The sequence below is a fragment of the Chelonia mydas genome, chromosome 16 (genome assembly GCF_015237465.2).
Source record: "Chelonia mydas isolate rCheMyd1 chromosome 16, rCheMyd1.pri.v2, whole genome shotgun sequence".
NCBI lineage: Eukaryota > Metazoa > Chordata > Testudines > Cheloniidae > Chelonia > Chelonia mydas.
In genome coordinates this window covers 21,143,012-21,159,321 of record NC_057857.1, presented here as the reverse complement: position 1 = coordinate 21,159,321, position 16,310 = coordinate 21,143,012, and the positions used below count along the sequence as shown (strand labels likewise).

Sequence of the window (16,310 nt, the reverse complement as noted above, 5' to 3'; positions counted from 1 at the left end):
TCTGATTTCCTTCTTTCCTTTTTTTTAATTATCAAGGTTCAAGGTGGGGTAGTGAGAATTTGAATTGCAATACACAATGTTCTAGCAAGTGTGTTAAATGTGTAATTAACAAGTCTAGTAGGCATGTTTGCATGTATAGCTACCAGTGCACTTCCAGAAGCAATTCAGAAAGTCGGTTTTGGTCTAAAAAGGCAGGTATGGTTTGAGTCTTCACCACATTAAAACTAGCCTCTTTCCATATGCACCATATTGGCAGTTGAGTTCAACTGGGACATTCTATCTATCTGAGGGGGGTTGGTAAGAATTTTAGGGGACTGAAGTCCTAGAGTTTGTTCCAACTTTTGGTCCAGCAGAGACAGTTTGAAGTTTAGGGTATGCTTGCAAGGCTCAATTGTTGCTTGGAGTTTAGACTGAGGGAGAGTGCCAGCATTGTGCGGGATGTTGTATGGCAGGAGGAGTTCCTTCTTTGATTGATTAGTCAGCTTTGTGGCTTGGTAGTTTGAATTATTGTAAAGTTGTTCATGCTCTCATAGCAATGTAATTTTACATAAAAATGAATCTCAAGGCTTGACCCTGCACAGCACTGGTGTGCAACACGCTGCATCCAGGCACAAGGTGATGAGCAGAACAAAGAATACAGGGGAACCCACCCCTGCATTAATGAGAACAACCCCCAGGTTACTTCTACCTATCAGTAAGAGTATGTATGTGAGCCAAGATAAGGGACAGTGCTTAACAGCGTGGATGAAATCCTGGTCCCATTGAGATCAATGACCTAACTCCTGTTGATTTCACTTCATGTCCCTTCAGACACACCCATTCTCTACCCCTGTACCCCACTGCTTTGTTATCCTGCATATTTGAGTGGCTGTGGAGCAAGCCTGAAACGTATCTAACTATGGCTTGTGTTTAGCCTTATGCCCACGCATAGCATCCAGTCACACTTACACTGCAGCATAACAACCTTGTGCATTAATGCAGGGACTTCCAGAATCAAGGACTGAATGAGCCATTGCTTGGAAGTTGCTTTTTGCAGCAGGTAAGAAATGGATGGAAAATGTTGCTTAGGAGTCTTGTTGAACATCAGGTTTTGAGTTTGTGTTTCCTCTTTAGTTTATTGTACCATACCTCACAGGCAACATTAGAAAAATGGGATGTGTCTTGTGCTCATGTGTATTTTGCAATTAGTTGTTGAAATAATGGTGGAAATGGAAAAGGAAATTCTGCCATAAATTGTCTGTGTGATTGCTCTCTCCTTGGCCTTTGTTTCTGGAAATTTTTTATACTTTCTCCTCTTCATTAATGCACATATGACAGTGCTCACACTGTTCCTTGATTGAATGACCCTTTGGGAGTTATGTCATCCAGTTTACCCTTGTGTTGCATAAATGGCAGATGGCAGCTGAAAAATGTAATGATGCATTTGCAAACAAGGAAAATTTATCTAGCAGTAGGGTAGGAAAATATGTTGTGCATTGTTTCCTTGGCCAAAAAAATGCAGATCAAACTTAAGCTGACTGTGTGTCTGGCTCTGGTACACTTAGCTAGGTAGCTTTATTTAATTAGCCACATTAAGACCACATATTTAAGTCAACCAGTGAGCAGAAATTGGTTGTGTATAACTTGAAGGGATTAAATCTCCAGAAAGTAAAACTACCAATTTTGGTATCTAGGGTAATAACTGAAAATTGAGCTTTGAATATGTTTTTTGAACATGTTTTTGGTTAATATGAGCATGTAGAATAGGCCACTTTATGCTGATTAAATTTCACAGATGTGGGTGAGAACTCTCATGCTTGTAGGTTGCTCATACAAGCCTTTGACTTTAGTATGGTTTATTCTTAGCATGTGTATAATTGTTTAAAATGCAAAATTCTCAGACCTCATCATTACCACTTTGAATTACTTTTCCTCACAGTTTGAATATATAATATTATTAATATAATTAAGCTCTACAGCATTTCAAAATAGAAATATTGTAACAATCCTGAGAGAAAAAGTAAATGCTAATACAAAACAAATTAAAACTAAATTTTATTGTACTATAAAAAAACAACAAAAGGTCTTTGAAAGAACTAAATTGTCTTTTTACTTAATGCAACTTCAAGATTTAGCAATGGAGGTTTGAATTAAGTATAGCTGTTCTGATCACTGCATTAGGAAAATCTATTAAGAATTAAAATCCTTCATTCTAAGGTGTATGAGACATCCAATAGTGCTTGGAAAAAGAAATATATTTTTGATAAACTTTTTACGTTCTAACTGTGTTTAAGAGCTATTCTAATACAAGTTTCAAATAGTAAATTGGTTTTCAGACATTTTTACCCAGGTTCCCAAAGGAGCTTGGTGGTTTACAGACGTGGTGACTAGAGAAAGAAAGAAAGGAAATTCTAAGTGACAGCTACATTGAAGAACCCGACAGCAATGCCTCTATTTTGTCATTATTCAATAATAATAATAATAATTTTCTGTAACCCATATTTTGGCCTCTTGGCTAAGATCAAATGTTGTCTTCAAATGTTGGATGTAGAAGCCCTCTACACCAACATTCCACACAAAGATGGACTACAAGTTGTCAAGAACACTATCCCCGATAATGTCACGGCTAACCTGGTGGCTGAACTTTGTGACTTTGTCCTTACCCATAACTATTTTACATTTGGGGACAATGTATACCTTCAAATCAGCGGCACTGCTATGGGTACCCGCATGGCCCCACAGTATGCCAACATTTTTATGGCTGACTTAGAACAACGCTTCCTCAGCTCTCGTCCCCTAACGCCCCTACTCTACTTGCGCTATATTGATGATATCTTCATCATCTGGACCCATGGAAAAGAAGCCCTTGAGGAATTCCACCATGATTTCAACAATTTCCATCCCACCATCAACCTCAGCCTGGTCCAGTCCACACAAGAGATCCACTTCCTAGACACTACAGTGCAAATAAACGCTGGTCACATAAACACCACCCTATACCGGAAACCTACTGAGCGCTACTCCTACCTACATGCCTCCAGGTTTCACCCTGACCACACCACACGATCCATTGTCTACAGCCAAGCTCTGTGATACAACCGCATTTGCTCCAACCCCTCAGACAGAGACAAACACGTACAAGATCTCTATCAAGCGTTCTTACAACTACAATACCCACCTGCGGAAGTGAAGAAACAGATTGATAGAGCCAGAAGAGTTCCCAGAAGTCACCTACTACAGGACAGGCCTAACAAAGAAAATAACAGAACGCCACTAGCCGTCACCTTCAGCCCCCAACTAAAACCCCTCCAACGCATTATTAAGGATCTACAACCTATCCTGAAGGATGACCCAACACTCTCACAAATCTTGGGAGACAGGCCAGTCCTTGCCTACAGACAGCCCCCCAACCTGAAGCAAATACTCACCAACAACCACATACCACACAACAGAACCACTAACCCAGGAACCTATCCTCGCAACAAAGCCCGTTGCCAACTGTGCCCACATATCTATTCAGGGGACACCATCACAGGGCCTAATAACATCAGCCACACTATCAGAGGCTCGTTCACCTGCACATCCACCAATGTGATATATGCCATCATGTGCCAGCAATGCCCCTCTGCCATGTACATTGGTCAAACTGGACAGTTTCTACGTAAAAGAATAAATGGACACAAATCAGATGTCAAGAATTATAACATTCATAAACCAGTCGGAGAACACTTCAGTCTCTCTGGTCACGGGATTACAGACATGAAAGTTGCAATATTACAACAAAAAAACTTCAAATCCAGACTCCAGTGAGAGACTGTTGAATTGGAATTCATTTGCAAATTGGATACAATTAACTTAGGCTTGAATAGAGACTGGGAGTGGCTAAGCCATTATGCAAGGTAACCTATTTCCCCTTGTTTTTCCTACCCCCCCCCCCGACGTTCTTGTTAAACCCTGGATCTGTGCTGGAAATGGCCCACCTTGATTATCATACACATTGTAAGGAGAGTGGTCACTTTAGATAAGCTATTACCAACAGGAGAGTGGGTTTGTGGGTGGGGGGGGAGGAGGAGAAAACCTGGATTTGTGCTGGAAATGGCCCAACTTGATTATCATACACATTGTAAGGAGAGTGGTCACTTTAGATAAGCTATTACCAGCAGGAGAGTGGGTTGGGGGGAGGTATTTTTTCATGCTTTGTGTGTATAAAAAGATCTTCTACACTTTCCACAGTATGCATCTGATGAAGTAAGCTGTAGCTCACAAAAGCTTATGCTGAAATAAATTGGTTAGTCTCTAAGGTGCCACAAGTATTCCTTTTCTTGTTGTCTTCTTGGTTTACGATCTAAAATGTCCCCTTTCTGGAGACTAATAGCTTCCACTTTCAGGGAGATTTTGTTATTAATAATAATCATGTTTGTTAGGTCAGTGCCTAAGAGCCAACCAATGCTGGGGCCCCGTTGTGCTAGGCACTGTACAAACCCGGAGTACTAGACAGTCCTTGTCTCAAAGAGCTTACACTCTAAATAGGTCTTTTCCATCTTTAACCCCTTAATCCTATCTGTAAGAACAAGCAGCCCTTTGTTCTTCAAGTGCTTGCTCATGGCGATTCCATTCTTGGTGTGCGCCCACCCACGTGTGTGGTAGTTGGACTAAGCAGGCCCCACTGCAGGAGATCCTGGATTATCTGCTGCACCTCAAACTCCAAGTTTTGTCCCTGTCATCGATCAAGGTCCACCTCGCCGCTATCTTGGCTTTCCATCCTCCGTTCCAAGGCAGGTTGATCTTTGCTCATGACATGATGGGACGTTTTTTTGAAAGATCTGTAGCATCTCTACCCACAAGTCTGGGATCCCATCCCCTCCAGGACCTGAATCTTGTGCTGTCGAGGCTCATGGGGCCTGCCTTTAAGCCTCTGGCTTCCTGCTGTCTCCTGCTTCTCTCGTGGAAGGCTTTGTTCCTGGTCTTGATAACGTTGGCCTGCAGGTGCTTACTTCGGAGCCACCCTATACAGTCTTCTACAAGGATAAGGTACAGCTGTGACCGCACCCATAGTTTCTGCCCAAGGTTGTTTCCCAGTTTCATACTGGCCAGGACACATACTTACTCATCTTCTTTCCAAAGCCTCATGCATCAGATGAGGAGTGCAGGCTACACACCCTGGATGTCAGGAGGGCGATGGCTGTCTACGTAGATTAAACAAAGCTGTTCCGTAAGTCAATACAGTTCTTCATTGCGGTGGCAGACAGCATGAAAGGTCACCCAGTGGCTGCTCAGAGGATTTTGTCCTGGTCACGGTCTGCATCCGCTACTGCTATGAGCTGGCAAAGGTGCCTCTGCCGGCGATCCTGATGGCACACTTGGCTAGGGCACAAGTGTTGTCAGCAGCCTTCCTGGCACAGGTACCAATCCAAAGATCTGTAGGGCTGCTACCTGGTCATCTGTCCCCTTATGCACTGACTCAGCAAGCTCGAGATGATGTTGGCTTTGGCAAAGCAGTGCTGCAAGCTGCAAGACTGTGAGCTCTGAGTCCACCTCCATTGATACTGCTTGTGAATCACCTAGAATAGGATTGACATGAGCAAGCACTCGAAGAAGAAAAAACGGTTACCTATCTCTTGTAACCGTTGTTCTTTGAGATGTGTTACTCATGTCCATTCCATTACCCGCCCCCCTGCCCTTCTGTCAGAGTTGCCGGCAAGAAGGAACTGAGAGGGTGCAGGGACAGTGCCTGACATACCAATGCATGAGCGTGGCACTCAAGGGGGCGCCACAGCCGGCCCTACAAATACCGCTAAGGCAAAACTCTCCGACCACCGTGCACATGGGCGCGCACACACCTAGAATGGAATGGACATCTTGAAGAATAACAGTTATGAAAGGTAGGTAACCGTTTTTTTCTCTGAATTAGGGGCCAAATGGGAACCACTACCTTCTCAATCACTTTTGATATGAATCTTAAATTGCTTGTCAAATGTGAAATCCTTGAAATAGTTTGAAAAGAACCCATGATCAGTGCATGCTTGCTTGAAGATAGGTGTTCCCATAGCTATCTTGGATTCTTCTGGAGCCACACGGACATGTATTCATTTTCAGTATCCCACTGGCAACTGGTTAAGGAGCAAGCAGATAGTTTGATTACGCTGGATAAAGATTAGCTCTAGCTTCATACTAGAGAGTCCATAAAACTTAGACAAATGTCCTGGATCAAAATCTTGAAAATGAGAATTGAAAAGGTTAATTTCAAAACTGTAATATTTATGTAGGAAAAAACAAACCCCCAAAGTAGATTATATGAATTGTCCATCCTCTCCTGTAGCTACAAGCTGAAGTCAAAGCTGCAGACTTTTGGTGTAAAGAATGCAAACAACATAGGGCAAATAATTTCTTAAGAAAGATAAAAATATAAGCAAAATACTGTGGTTGTGTGTAATATTTGTGATTTTAAAATTGTCTATATTCATATATATTAGGCACAAGCCTCAGGCTGCTGGCAAACTGCCAATGTGCCCTCAGTGTGCAAAGGTTGGACGCCTGGGCTTCATTAGCTCTGAAAAATGACTATTTGCATTTGATACATTAATAGCCTCTGTATACTTTTTAATTTCAGCCTTCCAGATACCTGTATGGTCTCAAAGCAAAGATTTCCTCCAGTCTCAAGCAGATTGCCACGATCAAATCTTCAGTTTTCAAAGTTTGCAATAGTCAGGTATTCTAGTGATGAGGAGATGTGGTTACACTTAGAGGGCTAAGAGTATGTGTGATAACCTGCAACTCTATTCTTTTACCAGTAGATACGATTAGTTAGTAAGCATCTAAAGTTTCTGTCCCTATGCTACAGGAAACAGGACAAAGATGATCCATAATGTGGCCATCATCGGTTATAATAGAAATAGCACTAAGCTTACTTGACTGAGTCCCTGGGGTGGGAAAAATGTGAGCAGTGAGAGGCAGTAACAGACTGGGGAGGAGAATATCGGAAGCACAAAGGACAGCTAGGTGTTCACTGGAAGTTGATTGCCTTATTCCCAGTTGTGCCTTTGTAACTCTCCTCCCTGCAAGTGTCCAGAATGCCGTGTACAGCATGGATGTCTTCAGCTAATACAGAAGAGAGGGAAGCACTCTGGTGATTAAATTTCCCAGTTAACAGATACCTTAACTTACTAATGGCACAAAATGAAATTACTCCACCGGTGTTCATAAACAGCATAGTTAGTAAACAGCATGTGACTTTACGTAATTGTCGACTTCTTGGATAGCCAGTAAATTTTTTAGCTAAACTGCACATCTTTTTTAACCCAGAGAGAGACAGACTATATGTTATGTATGCGAGTGATAAATTCAACAGGATGTTATTACAATAGTAACTGAAGTGGTATTCAGAGTAACAGCCGTGTTAGTCTGTATTCGCAAAAAGAAAAGGAGTACTTGTGGCACCTTAGAGACTAACCAGTTTATTTGAGCATAAGCTTTCATGAGCTACAGCTCACTTATGCTCAAATAAAGCTTGTGCTCAAATAAACTGGTTAGTCTCTAAGGTGCCACAAGTACTCGTTTTCTTTTTTTGAAGTGGTATCAGAGATCAGCTGGGGACTCAGCTTTCCCAAAACCACATTCTGATTGGCTAATTGGGTTTTTGTGATGTCGTCATCATGCACTAATTGGCAATGTTGAAATGCACACAATATTCTGGGCCTGTGCCACTTATGGTTTTCATGGTCTCGCCCATTAACTCTTAAGATAACCTTTGGAAATGGGCTTGCAGAGTGAAGAGCAGAAAAATGCCAGTTTTAAACTGTCACCTTTCCATGGAATTCCCAGGGACTCCCATTTCAATGCAGTTTGTGGTCCTTTCAGCCACTTTTAATTCACTTTCTACTCCAAAAGTTAAATTTGGAGCTGTTTGATCATCCAGATTTATTGTTTTGTAAAAGAAAATAAGTTGAAATTAACGTATTAGTCACAAAATTCTCAGGATGGACTTTGCGCCTGACAGGATGAGGCCTTTGATTATAAAACTGAGGGCTACACCCAAGTTTCCATAAAATGGGGCATACAGTAGCCATCATTTTTAATAAGGAGGTCTGGGCTTTCAGCTCAATATTGTACGATGGGAGCTGTGGTCTCAGCAGGCCATACCTCTTTTTCTTAACCATGGAGATATGATGAGCAATGCTTCAGCTACGCCGCATATGAAGTCAGCCACCCACACAAACCAATAAGCATTGGCATAGTTGATTTCTCCCAGAGTTGATCAGTCTAACAACTGGCTCCTGAGGATTCCCTCTGAAAATTAAATGTAAAGAGCTAGCAGCTAGCATAGCCACTGAAATTGCAACAAAACCAAAGCTTTAATACTGCTAAACTGAAAATATAATTGGCCACACTAACAGATTAATGTACAGTTCGAGATAATCTTGAATTTGCAGTTAAAAAGTATGCAGTGTTTTCAGAACAGCAAAAGTTCACTGGAAGCCATAAAGACTGGGCTAAAATGAATATGACTATTATAATGAATATAAAATATTATGACTGTTGTAAGCCAAGTACAGTCGTTTGTTTTGGTTTTGGAGTAGCAAAAGTTTAGTTTGAGGCCCAGTTGCAATAAAATCAAAATTTGGGATTATTAAATTCCTGAAGAAATCTTTTAACAAGAAACAATAAACCTGTATAGAGTATATCTCTCCTGTTTCTTGCGTACATTTATGTATGCTCTTTGGCAACTGCAGAGTATGCCGTGTTCTGTGCAACCACCACCAGATCTTCCATGTAAGAGAAGAGAGCTAGTGATAATTTTTGCTTTACTTAATTGAAAACAAATATAAGATTATCCTTATCTGCTGTGCCGCTTGCTGGACAGAGACAATAGCAATCTCCTGCCAGCTATTCCTCCAGCACCAGCCAGAAAAAAAGCTTTGTTTTCACTATTTTTTTTATTATTATTTAAATTTTATTCATTTAATTTTACAGTTTTGGCTATTGCTGTGGAGAACAACTCTTCTAAGTTGTGCCAGCAATTAGAATCCCAATGTGGTGGGAATTCTGGAAATAACTGTAGCTTTTCTTTTGTGATGGAACTCTTCTGGCTCGTTCAGGGAATCTTGAGTCTTTTTGCTTCGTCCCTTGTCTACAATGAGTACACCAGAGATTGTTATAACATTTCTCGTTATATTTGGGACTGTCAGTGGGATCACCTAGTTGACAAGCTTACATTTTTGGAATTCTTATTTGATGGAGCTCACTATTCTTACTTCATTATATCTGCTTATTGATATTCACAAGACTATGTACAAAGCCTGTTTATTAACCATATTGGTACATTGTCCCTATTTATTTGATGATGGGAATCTTATCCTTGTCTTTTGTATCACAACTTCTCTCAGATTTAATAGAATCCACAGCATCTGTGCTACATAGGAAGGAGGATTGTTGGTATGTGTGCCAGCACACCTATTCCAGTCAATTTTACAGTAGCCAACAGGAGATGAATAACTTGCTGATGAGAAATTGCAGGTTACCATCTAGCAGATGGGAAGATCCATATGTATGAAATTTTGAAAAGAACTGCCTTGCAGGATTAAGCACAATCTCTACAGGCACTAGGTTCAGGGAACAATTTAACTGCTGTAGATTCTGGTATTACAGAGAGAATATGAGGAACATATAGGAGTGCCTCATTATAGTGTTCTTCGTTATAATTTTTGAGTCCTGTGTCTCTTAAGAAATTGGTCACATATAGAAATATTCAGCTTCAGTGAACACGTTGTGGTTGCATATATACAAAAAACAGACCATTATCTCTAGAGTTTTCACGAAACAGTCTTGTTTCAAAAACAGATGCTTTGTGTAACTTAGCATGATAGTCTCATGAGAGCAGGCAATGGCCTGGCATTTACAATTACTAGGCACTAGGAGAGGCTAGACACACATGTTTGATATGAAGAACTACTGTGAACTCATTGAAAGTACAAAGTATACTCTATAGTTTCTTCTAACAAGATGTTTACGTTTACAAAGTGAAAGAAAAGTACCACGAGCCAGTGATTGGCAACTAAGTGATGTTTCTGGAGACCATTAGGGACAAATTTTCACTTTGTGATTGCAATTGACTGCACTGTCTAATGTGGATGCTCAGCCATTTAGCTTTTGCAGTTGGATGCTGTCTTTCGCAGCTCAGACATTTGCACGTGTAAAATGTGTGCATAAATTCAGAGGCCAACTTGAAGCTGGTCTGAAAATTTGTCCCTAAAAATGTTTGTTTAGAAAATAGACGTGATCTTAGTAATTATATTTTTTCATTTTTAGTTATATATAAAGTAGATTAGTGCAACCGGTTTTCCTGCAAGGAAAGTTGCCATAAATGTGGACATACATCACTAGGAGCAAAAAGTGTTATACCGTATTACTAGTTAGTTGCGCAGTTTTAGTTCTTGTAGCACTTTTGGGCCCATTGTTACATCTAACACTGGTTATCTAACCCCCATCTTTATATTTGTTATTATGTATGTGGCACATGCACTTTAATGGGGATGTGAGCTAAAATTACTTAGCTCTTCTCTAGATATGTATTATACTTTAGGGACCTGATCATGTCATTCAATGACACACAGAGATGGGCTCTGTTTTGATGGTGGTAGTTCATCCTCATTCATACATGTGTAATATACTGGGAGTTGCCTCATTTTTTACAACAGATTTAAAATGCATACACTATATAAATACAATAGGCATATCATCCTGTCATATGACATTAGTGCAATCCTTAGAGAGAAAATATTCAGACTGGTGCATTGAAATCTTTTTTAAGTATGCCCTGGTGAGCAGGTTAGATAGTAGTATTGTCTAGTGGACTAAGAAGGAGTCTGGAAGATGGGAACTCCCTAGTTTTAATCTGCATCTCTGCTACTGGCTCACCTTGTTGACTTGGTTAAGGCACTTAAGGTGGGCTTTTCCAAAATGCTCAGTGTTGGCCTAACTCTGCTTCCATTGAAATCTCTGTGAGTTTTACTATGGACTTCAGTGGGAGGACAGTTAGGCCAACACTAAGTGTTTTTGAAAATTCCACCCTTAACCTCTGTGTCTCAGTCCCCATTAGTAAAATTGGGATGAGTTTTACATAACTCACTGTGGTGGTGTGAGGATTAATTAGATAATTGGCAACATTTCCAAAAAAGCCATGATGACTTAGGAGCCTAAGTCCTGTTTTCAAAAGGAAAGGTAAATGGAACGTAGGCTCCTAAGTCATGCAGGCACTTTTGAAAATTTCACCCAATATTTTTTATAGCAGTTTGAATACATGCAGTGAGTGGTGGTGCTTTTGGTTTACATTCTTACTTTGGAAAGAGCTGCAGCCATTTTCCACTTTGAGCATGACTTCTGATGATTCAGTTTGTGTGACACAGAAGCCACTGAGACTTTACTAGGAACCTTTAAAAAGCTCTAGAACAGAAAGGAGTTCAACGAAAGAGGGCAAAATGTGGTTTGCCAATTCAGTCACATCTTTCGGGGAAAGTTAGCAGAAAAGAAGAGGAAGGGAAATAATTACATAGGGACAGGTGTGTTCAGGTTGACTGTGAGCACATAATGGCTGCAACAGGGCTAAGGAAATCTGCTCCATTTCTGAAACCATTTGAATACGTCGCGGTACAGATTTACTGTATGTCTGACTTGATCATTTTTATGGTGCTGTAGGTGGCTAATGGCTGTGTTGATTGTTATTCGGTACTTGAACTGAACTTTTGAGGTGCACTAAATCTAGTCAGGAACACAAAAGATCAGTGTACTAAAAGCAGTAATTTCTTAGAACACTAGTGTGAATTTAACTTATTCTTGATAATGGGCACTTAAAAAAAATATTGGAAAGAAGATGAAAACTTGAGTATGCTTAGTAGGTGCCAAGTAATTACCATCAGTTTTTAGACTTTCTGAACTTATAATGATAGCAACCTTCAGTTATATCCAAAAATGCCAAAAGGAGGAAAAAACGTAAAAATTTATCATGCTGAATAAACACGTAGCATTTATTTGAGAACATCATTATCTATCTCAGCTTTTGTTTAGGGAACTGGGCAATAACAAGAAAGATACAATCATAGAATCATAGAATATCAGGGTTGGAAGGGACCTCAGGAGGTCATCTAGTCCAACCCCCTGCTCAAAGCAGGACCAATCCCCAACTAAATTATCCCAGGCAGGGCTTTGTCAAGCCTGACCTTAAAAACTTCTAAAGAAGGAGATTCCACCACCTCCCTAAGTAACCCGTTCCAGTGTTTCACCACCCTCCTAGTGAAAATTTTTTTCCTAATATCCAATCTAAACCTCCCCCACTGCAACTTGAGACCATTACTCCTCGTTCTGTCATCTGCTACCACTGAGAACAGTCTAGATCCATCCTCTTTGGAACCCCCTTTCAGGTAGTTGAAAGCAGCTATCAAATCCCCCTCATTCTTCTCTTCCGCAGACTAAACAATCCCAGTTTCCTCAGCCTCTCCTCATACGTCATGTGTTCCAGTCCCCTAATCATGTTTGTTGCCCTTTGCTGGACTCTCTCCAATTTATCCACATCCTTCTTGTAGTGTGGGGCCCAAAACTGGACACAGTACTCCAGATGAGGCCTCACCAATGTCGAATAGAGGGGAACGATCATGTCCCTCGATCTGCACAATAATGTATTGTGACAGTGTATGCAAGAGATTTTGAGCAAAAAACAACAGCACTGCCCACACACTGTCTTTTTTAATATGGTGTTGAAGCTGATACATGTACTGTACTGTATGTGAATATTTTCTTAGATAGTATGCTCCTTGGAAGAGGGACCATATGTTCATATGTATTGCTGTATCACTTAGCACATGACCTGACTGAAGCTTCTGAGCACTATCATTATACAAATATTTAATAAGAATCTAATAGCAATCCTAAAGTTAAACTTCCTAAACTTTTTCTAGTATGACTCTTGTTTTCACAATAATGTCATTTGGATTACACCAGTGATAATTTAGCGCATGCACAATTCACTGGTTGGCAGGGTAGAAGCCCAGGTTTGAAGGTGGTGCAGATTTTGACTTTTGGAAATTTTTCTTTGTTTTTGGTGAATTATCAATGAAAACACAAGGTGCTTTAAGGGAAGATTTGAATGCATTTGCCCCTTGCAAGAAGAAAAATTGTTTAAGGAGGACTTAAACAAAAAGCAGCTGAAGCTTGAAACATGTCATGGGCATGATATAATGATAATACCTAGCTCCTCAATACCTGTAGCTATAATGAGGAGTAATAATGAGATTATAATTCTTATATAAATATGAGGATTTCTTTGCTAGTTTGCCTTTATTTCTGACTCTGCATGTAAAATGACCCCAGACACCCCGTGCAAAAACAGATGGAGGCCTCAGACAGACCTGTGGCAAACTTCAGGCAGAATAGTCATCTGTGTAGCACATTTTGTGGGGGAGGATTTGACACCTGGAGATAAAGGGTTTTCTTCTGCTCACGCAAATGATCAGGCTTCTGTTGCTTATACTCATAGGTTTACTCCTCTACTTTTCTCCTGCTGGCTTTAAATCTAGGGCAGAAGCTGGGTGAATTGCATGCCCTTAATGCAAATATGCAGGGTCTCAATTGGCTGCGATCTCCAGACATGCCATGGTCAGGCTGGCCACGAGGAGGCTAAGATGTACAGTACAGTATGTAGCTCAGCCGTGCTGACAGGATACCCATAGTTAGGGCGGAGATGAGATTTTCATTTAAGTGCCCGCTTAAAGGTTCTTACCACTTTTTGGGAAAAGTATTTGATGGGCAGGAATTTCTTGTGTGTTTTCTTTGCACAAAGGTGAGGGGTTTTTTAATGGTTCATAAAATACCTCTTCTCTTTGACTTAAATGTGTGAGAAAGTGTTGCTTTTAAGAAACATTTTTAACACCTTAATTTGCCCTCTGATACAAACATTTTGCTCTTGGAACTGGAACCTGAGCTTGTAGGTTGTCTGCAAGGGTCTTGTCTACACTGAGAATTTTGAGGAGTTCTTCCTGCATTGGTCTAGCGAGTGCTACTATAGACTGATTACCAGCATTATTAGTACCATCTCGTCCTGCTTTGAGCAAGGTAGTAAAAGGACTGTGCCAGTGCTAGATCAGGGTGAGGGCATTCCCTGAGATATTCATCAGACATGCAGCCAAGGAGGAATTGGTCTTTCCTATGTTAGGACAAAATGGGTGAGAAATTAAATATAAGCAAGTGGGAAAAATAGCGTATTGTGGAGTTGGGAGCTCTCTGCTATCACTGTGCTGGCAGTGGTATGAGTAGCTAGCTAGCACTTAGCATTTATGTAGAGCTTTGTGTTTTCAAAGTGTTCAAACGTTCATTAATTAATTAATCCTCACAAACACTCCATTGAGGGAGATAATTAAATATTGTCACCCCAACCTACCTTTTTCCCCCTTCACCAGATAAGGAAACTGGGACTTTTAGAGGTTAACCAATTTGTTGAATGCCACATAACATGTCATTGGCAGAGACACAATTAGAACTCAGTAGCTGGGTGCACCCAGCACTGTTCTTTTAGTTCATTAGAGCTCTCTGCCTCGTAATTTACTGGAGTGATTTTAAGTGCATGCAGAGATATAAGAAAATTTAAACATATCTGTATTTTGTGTGTGTGATTATTTATTTAAATACAGTCACAGGCATAAGTTGGCCAAATTCCATGTAATCTCTCCCTGTGTACCTTAATATATAGGGATCTTGCTTGTAAATGAAACAACTCCTCTAGATTCTGGGGGGCATCCAGATATGAAGATGCTTCTGTTTTCTATACACTTGCAAAGGGCCTAGATTGGCAGTTACTGACTGAGCATCTTGTAATTTGAAGTAGTGAAGCGCTAAAGTGGGTCTAAAATATTGTTATCTTCACACTGTATAATTTTGAAAGTTTGTAACAATAATAGATGAATCACTGGCTGACATTAAAGTAACTGAGCCAATCTATTTATAGAGACCTGATCTTTTTAAAGAACATAAACTGGATTCATCTTGTAAATCAATGCATATTACTGTATGCAAACATACTATGTAAATGGAACTAAATAAGACCTCATTTAAATGTTAAGGCATTATAGGAAAAGTGTTGCCTAAAGATTGAATAATCTTCTGCTTGTGAAAACTGGGGAAGGATGTAATTGTTCGCTCTTCTTATCTCAGTTTGATGCCATGTACTTTGGGATATCAGATATTGCAATAATAAAATGATTTGTAGCACAAGAGTGTTCAGATGGATTATATAATAATGTTTCTGCATTAAGAAAAAGATATAATTTATGTTATAAATCACATTTTCATTCTGTTTGTGACCATGGAAAACTGAAGTAGAGAATACATTATGATAATAGGTGGATTGAACTGTTTTAGTCCAAGAAAGTTAATTTATTTAGAACTCATGAATTTTTTTTCAGTGTGGGGTTTCATTTCCTTTGGTGATTTGTGACATTAGTCCTGCATTGTCTACCCAATTAAGTACTTTTCACAAATAATTAGAAATATTTCTGAGCTGTTAGGATAAACATAGGCAGGTAACAAGGAATACAAAAATGAGACTCAGAAAGGTTGAGGTATTGGATGGAAGCCTACCACAGTGAGCTGGGGGAAATGAGATTGCTGTGAAGGACACCTGGTATATGCACACCCAGAAGTGGGAAAGTTTGCACTGACATGATAGCGGTGGGACTTACAATGCCATAGAATGGAATCCTTTGTTGGATCATTCAGATAGTGACAATGAAGTGAAACTGAGGCAGACAAAAGAGACCAGAGCTCTGTTCTTCTTCCCAGACTTTTCATCTCTGCCTCCAAATAACAACTTTGGGTGCCAGAGGTAACTGGTATTAAAGTTGTGTTCCTGGCTGTTTTGTAGATTCCCTGGTAACCATATTGACAATAGAGGATCATTCTTATCTAGCCCCTTTCACCCTTCAAATGCTTTGCATAACTATCCATGGGAATCAATTCACCTAACTCTAGGGTGAAAGGTAGCAGATGTTAACAGCTCACAGCACCATCACATGATAGTTTAGGAATAGAAGTGAAGAAGAATATTGTATTTTCATTTTCAATAGGCAGGATCTTCTTAACCAAAAACAGACTGTGCCCAGAAAACCTAGGCTAATAACATCACTCTTTCAAAAAGTGTCATAGGATCTTAATAACCAGAAATTGTCTGGACTTCAGCTTCAGCTCATCCTCCATCCACATCATGACCCATCATGTCATGCTGGGTACTGGTTCAGCATTTTATTATTATGATTTATTATATGTATTTCTGTAGTACCTTGGAGGCCTAG

The 16,310-nt window shown here is 40.1% G+C and overlaps 1 protein-coding gene across 3 annotated transcripts in view; it reads left to right on the top strand.

Annotated features, from left to right (window-relative positions):
• TTLL11 (tubulin tyrosine ligase like 11) overlaps window positions 1-16,310 on the top strand; it is a 116,412-nt gene that overhangs the window by 76,922 nt on the left and 23,180 nt on the right. Inside the window, exon 7 of one of the 3 annotated variants that reach the window (XM_043530125.1) lies at window positions 6,590-6,688. The exons of the other annotated variants lie outside the window; for them this stretch is intronic. Within the exon in view, the coding sequence (XP_043386060.1) occupies window positions 6,590-6,688 (99 nt within the window). The remainder of the gene's footprint in view (window positions 1-6,589; window positions 6,689-16,310) is intronic. 3 annotated transcript variants of the gene reach the window in all.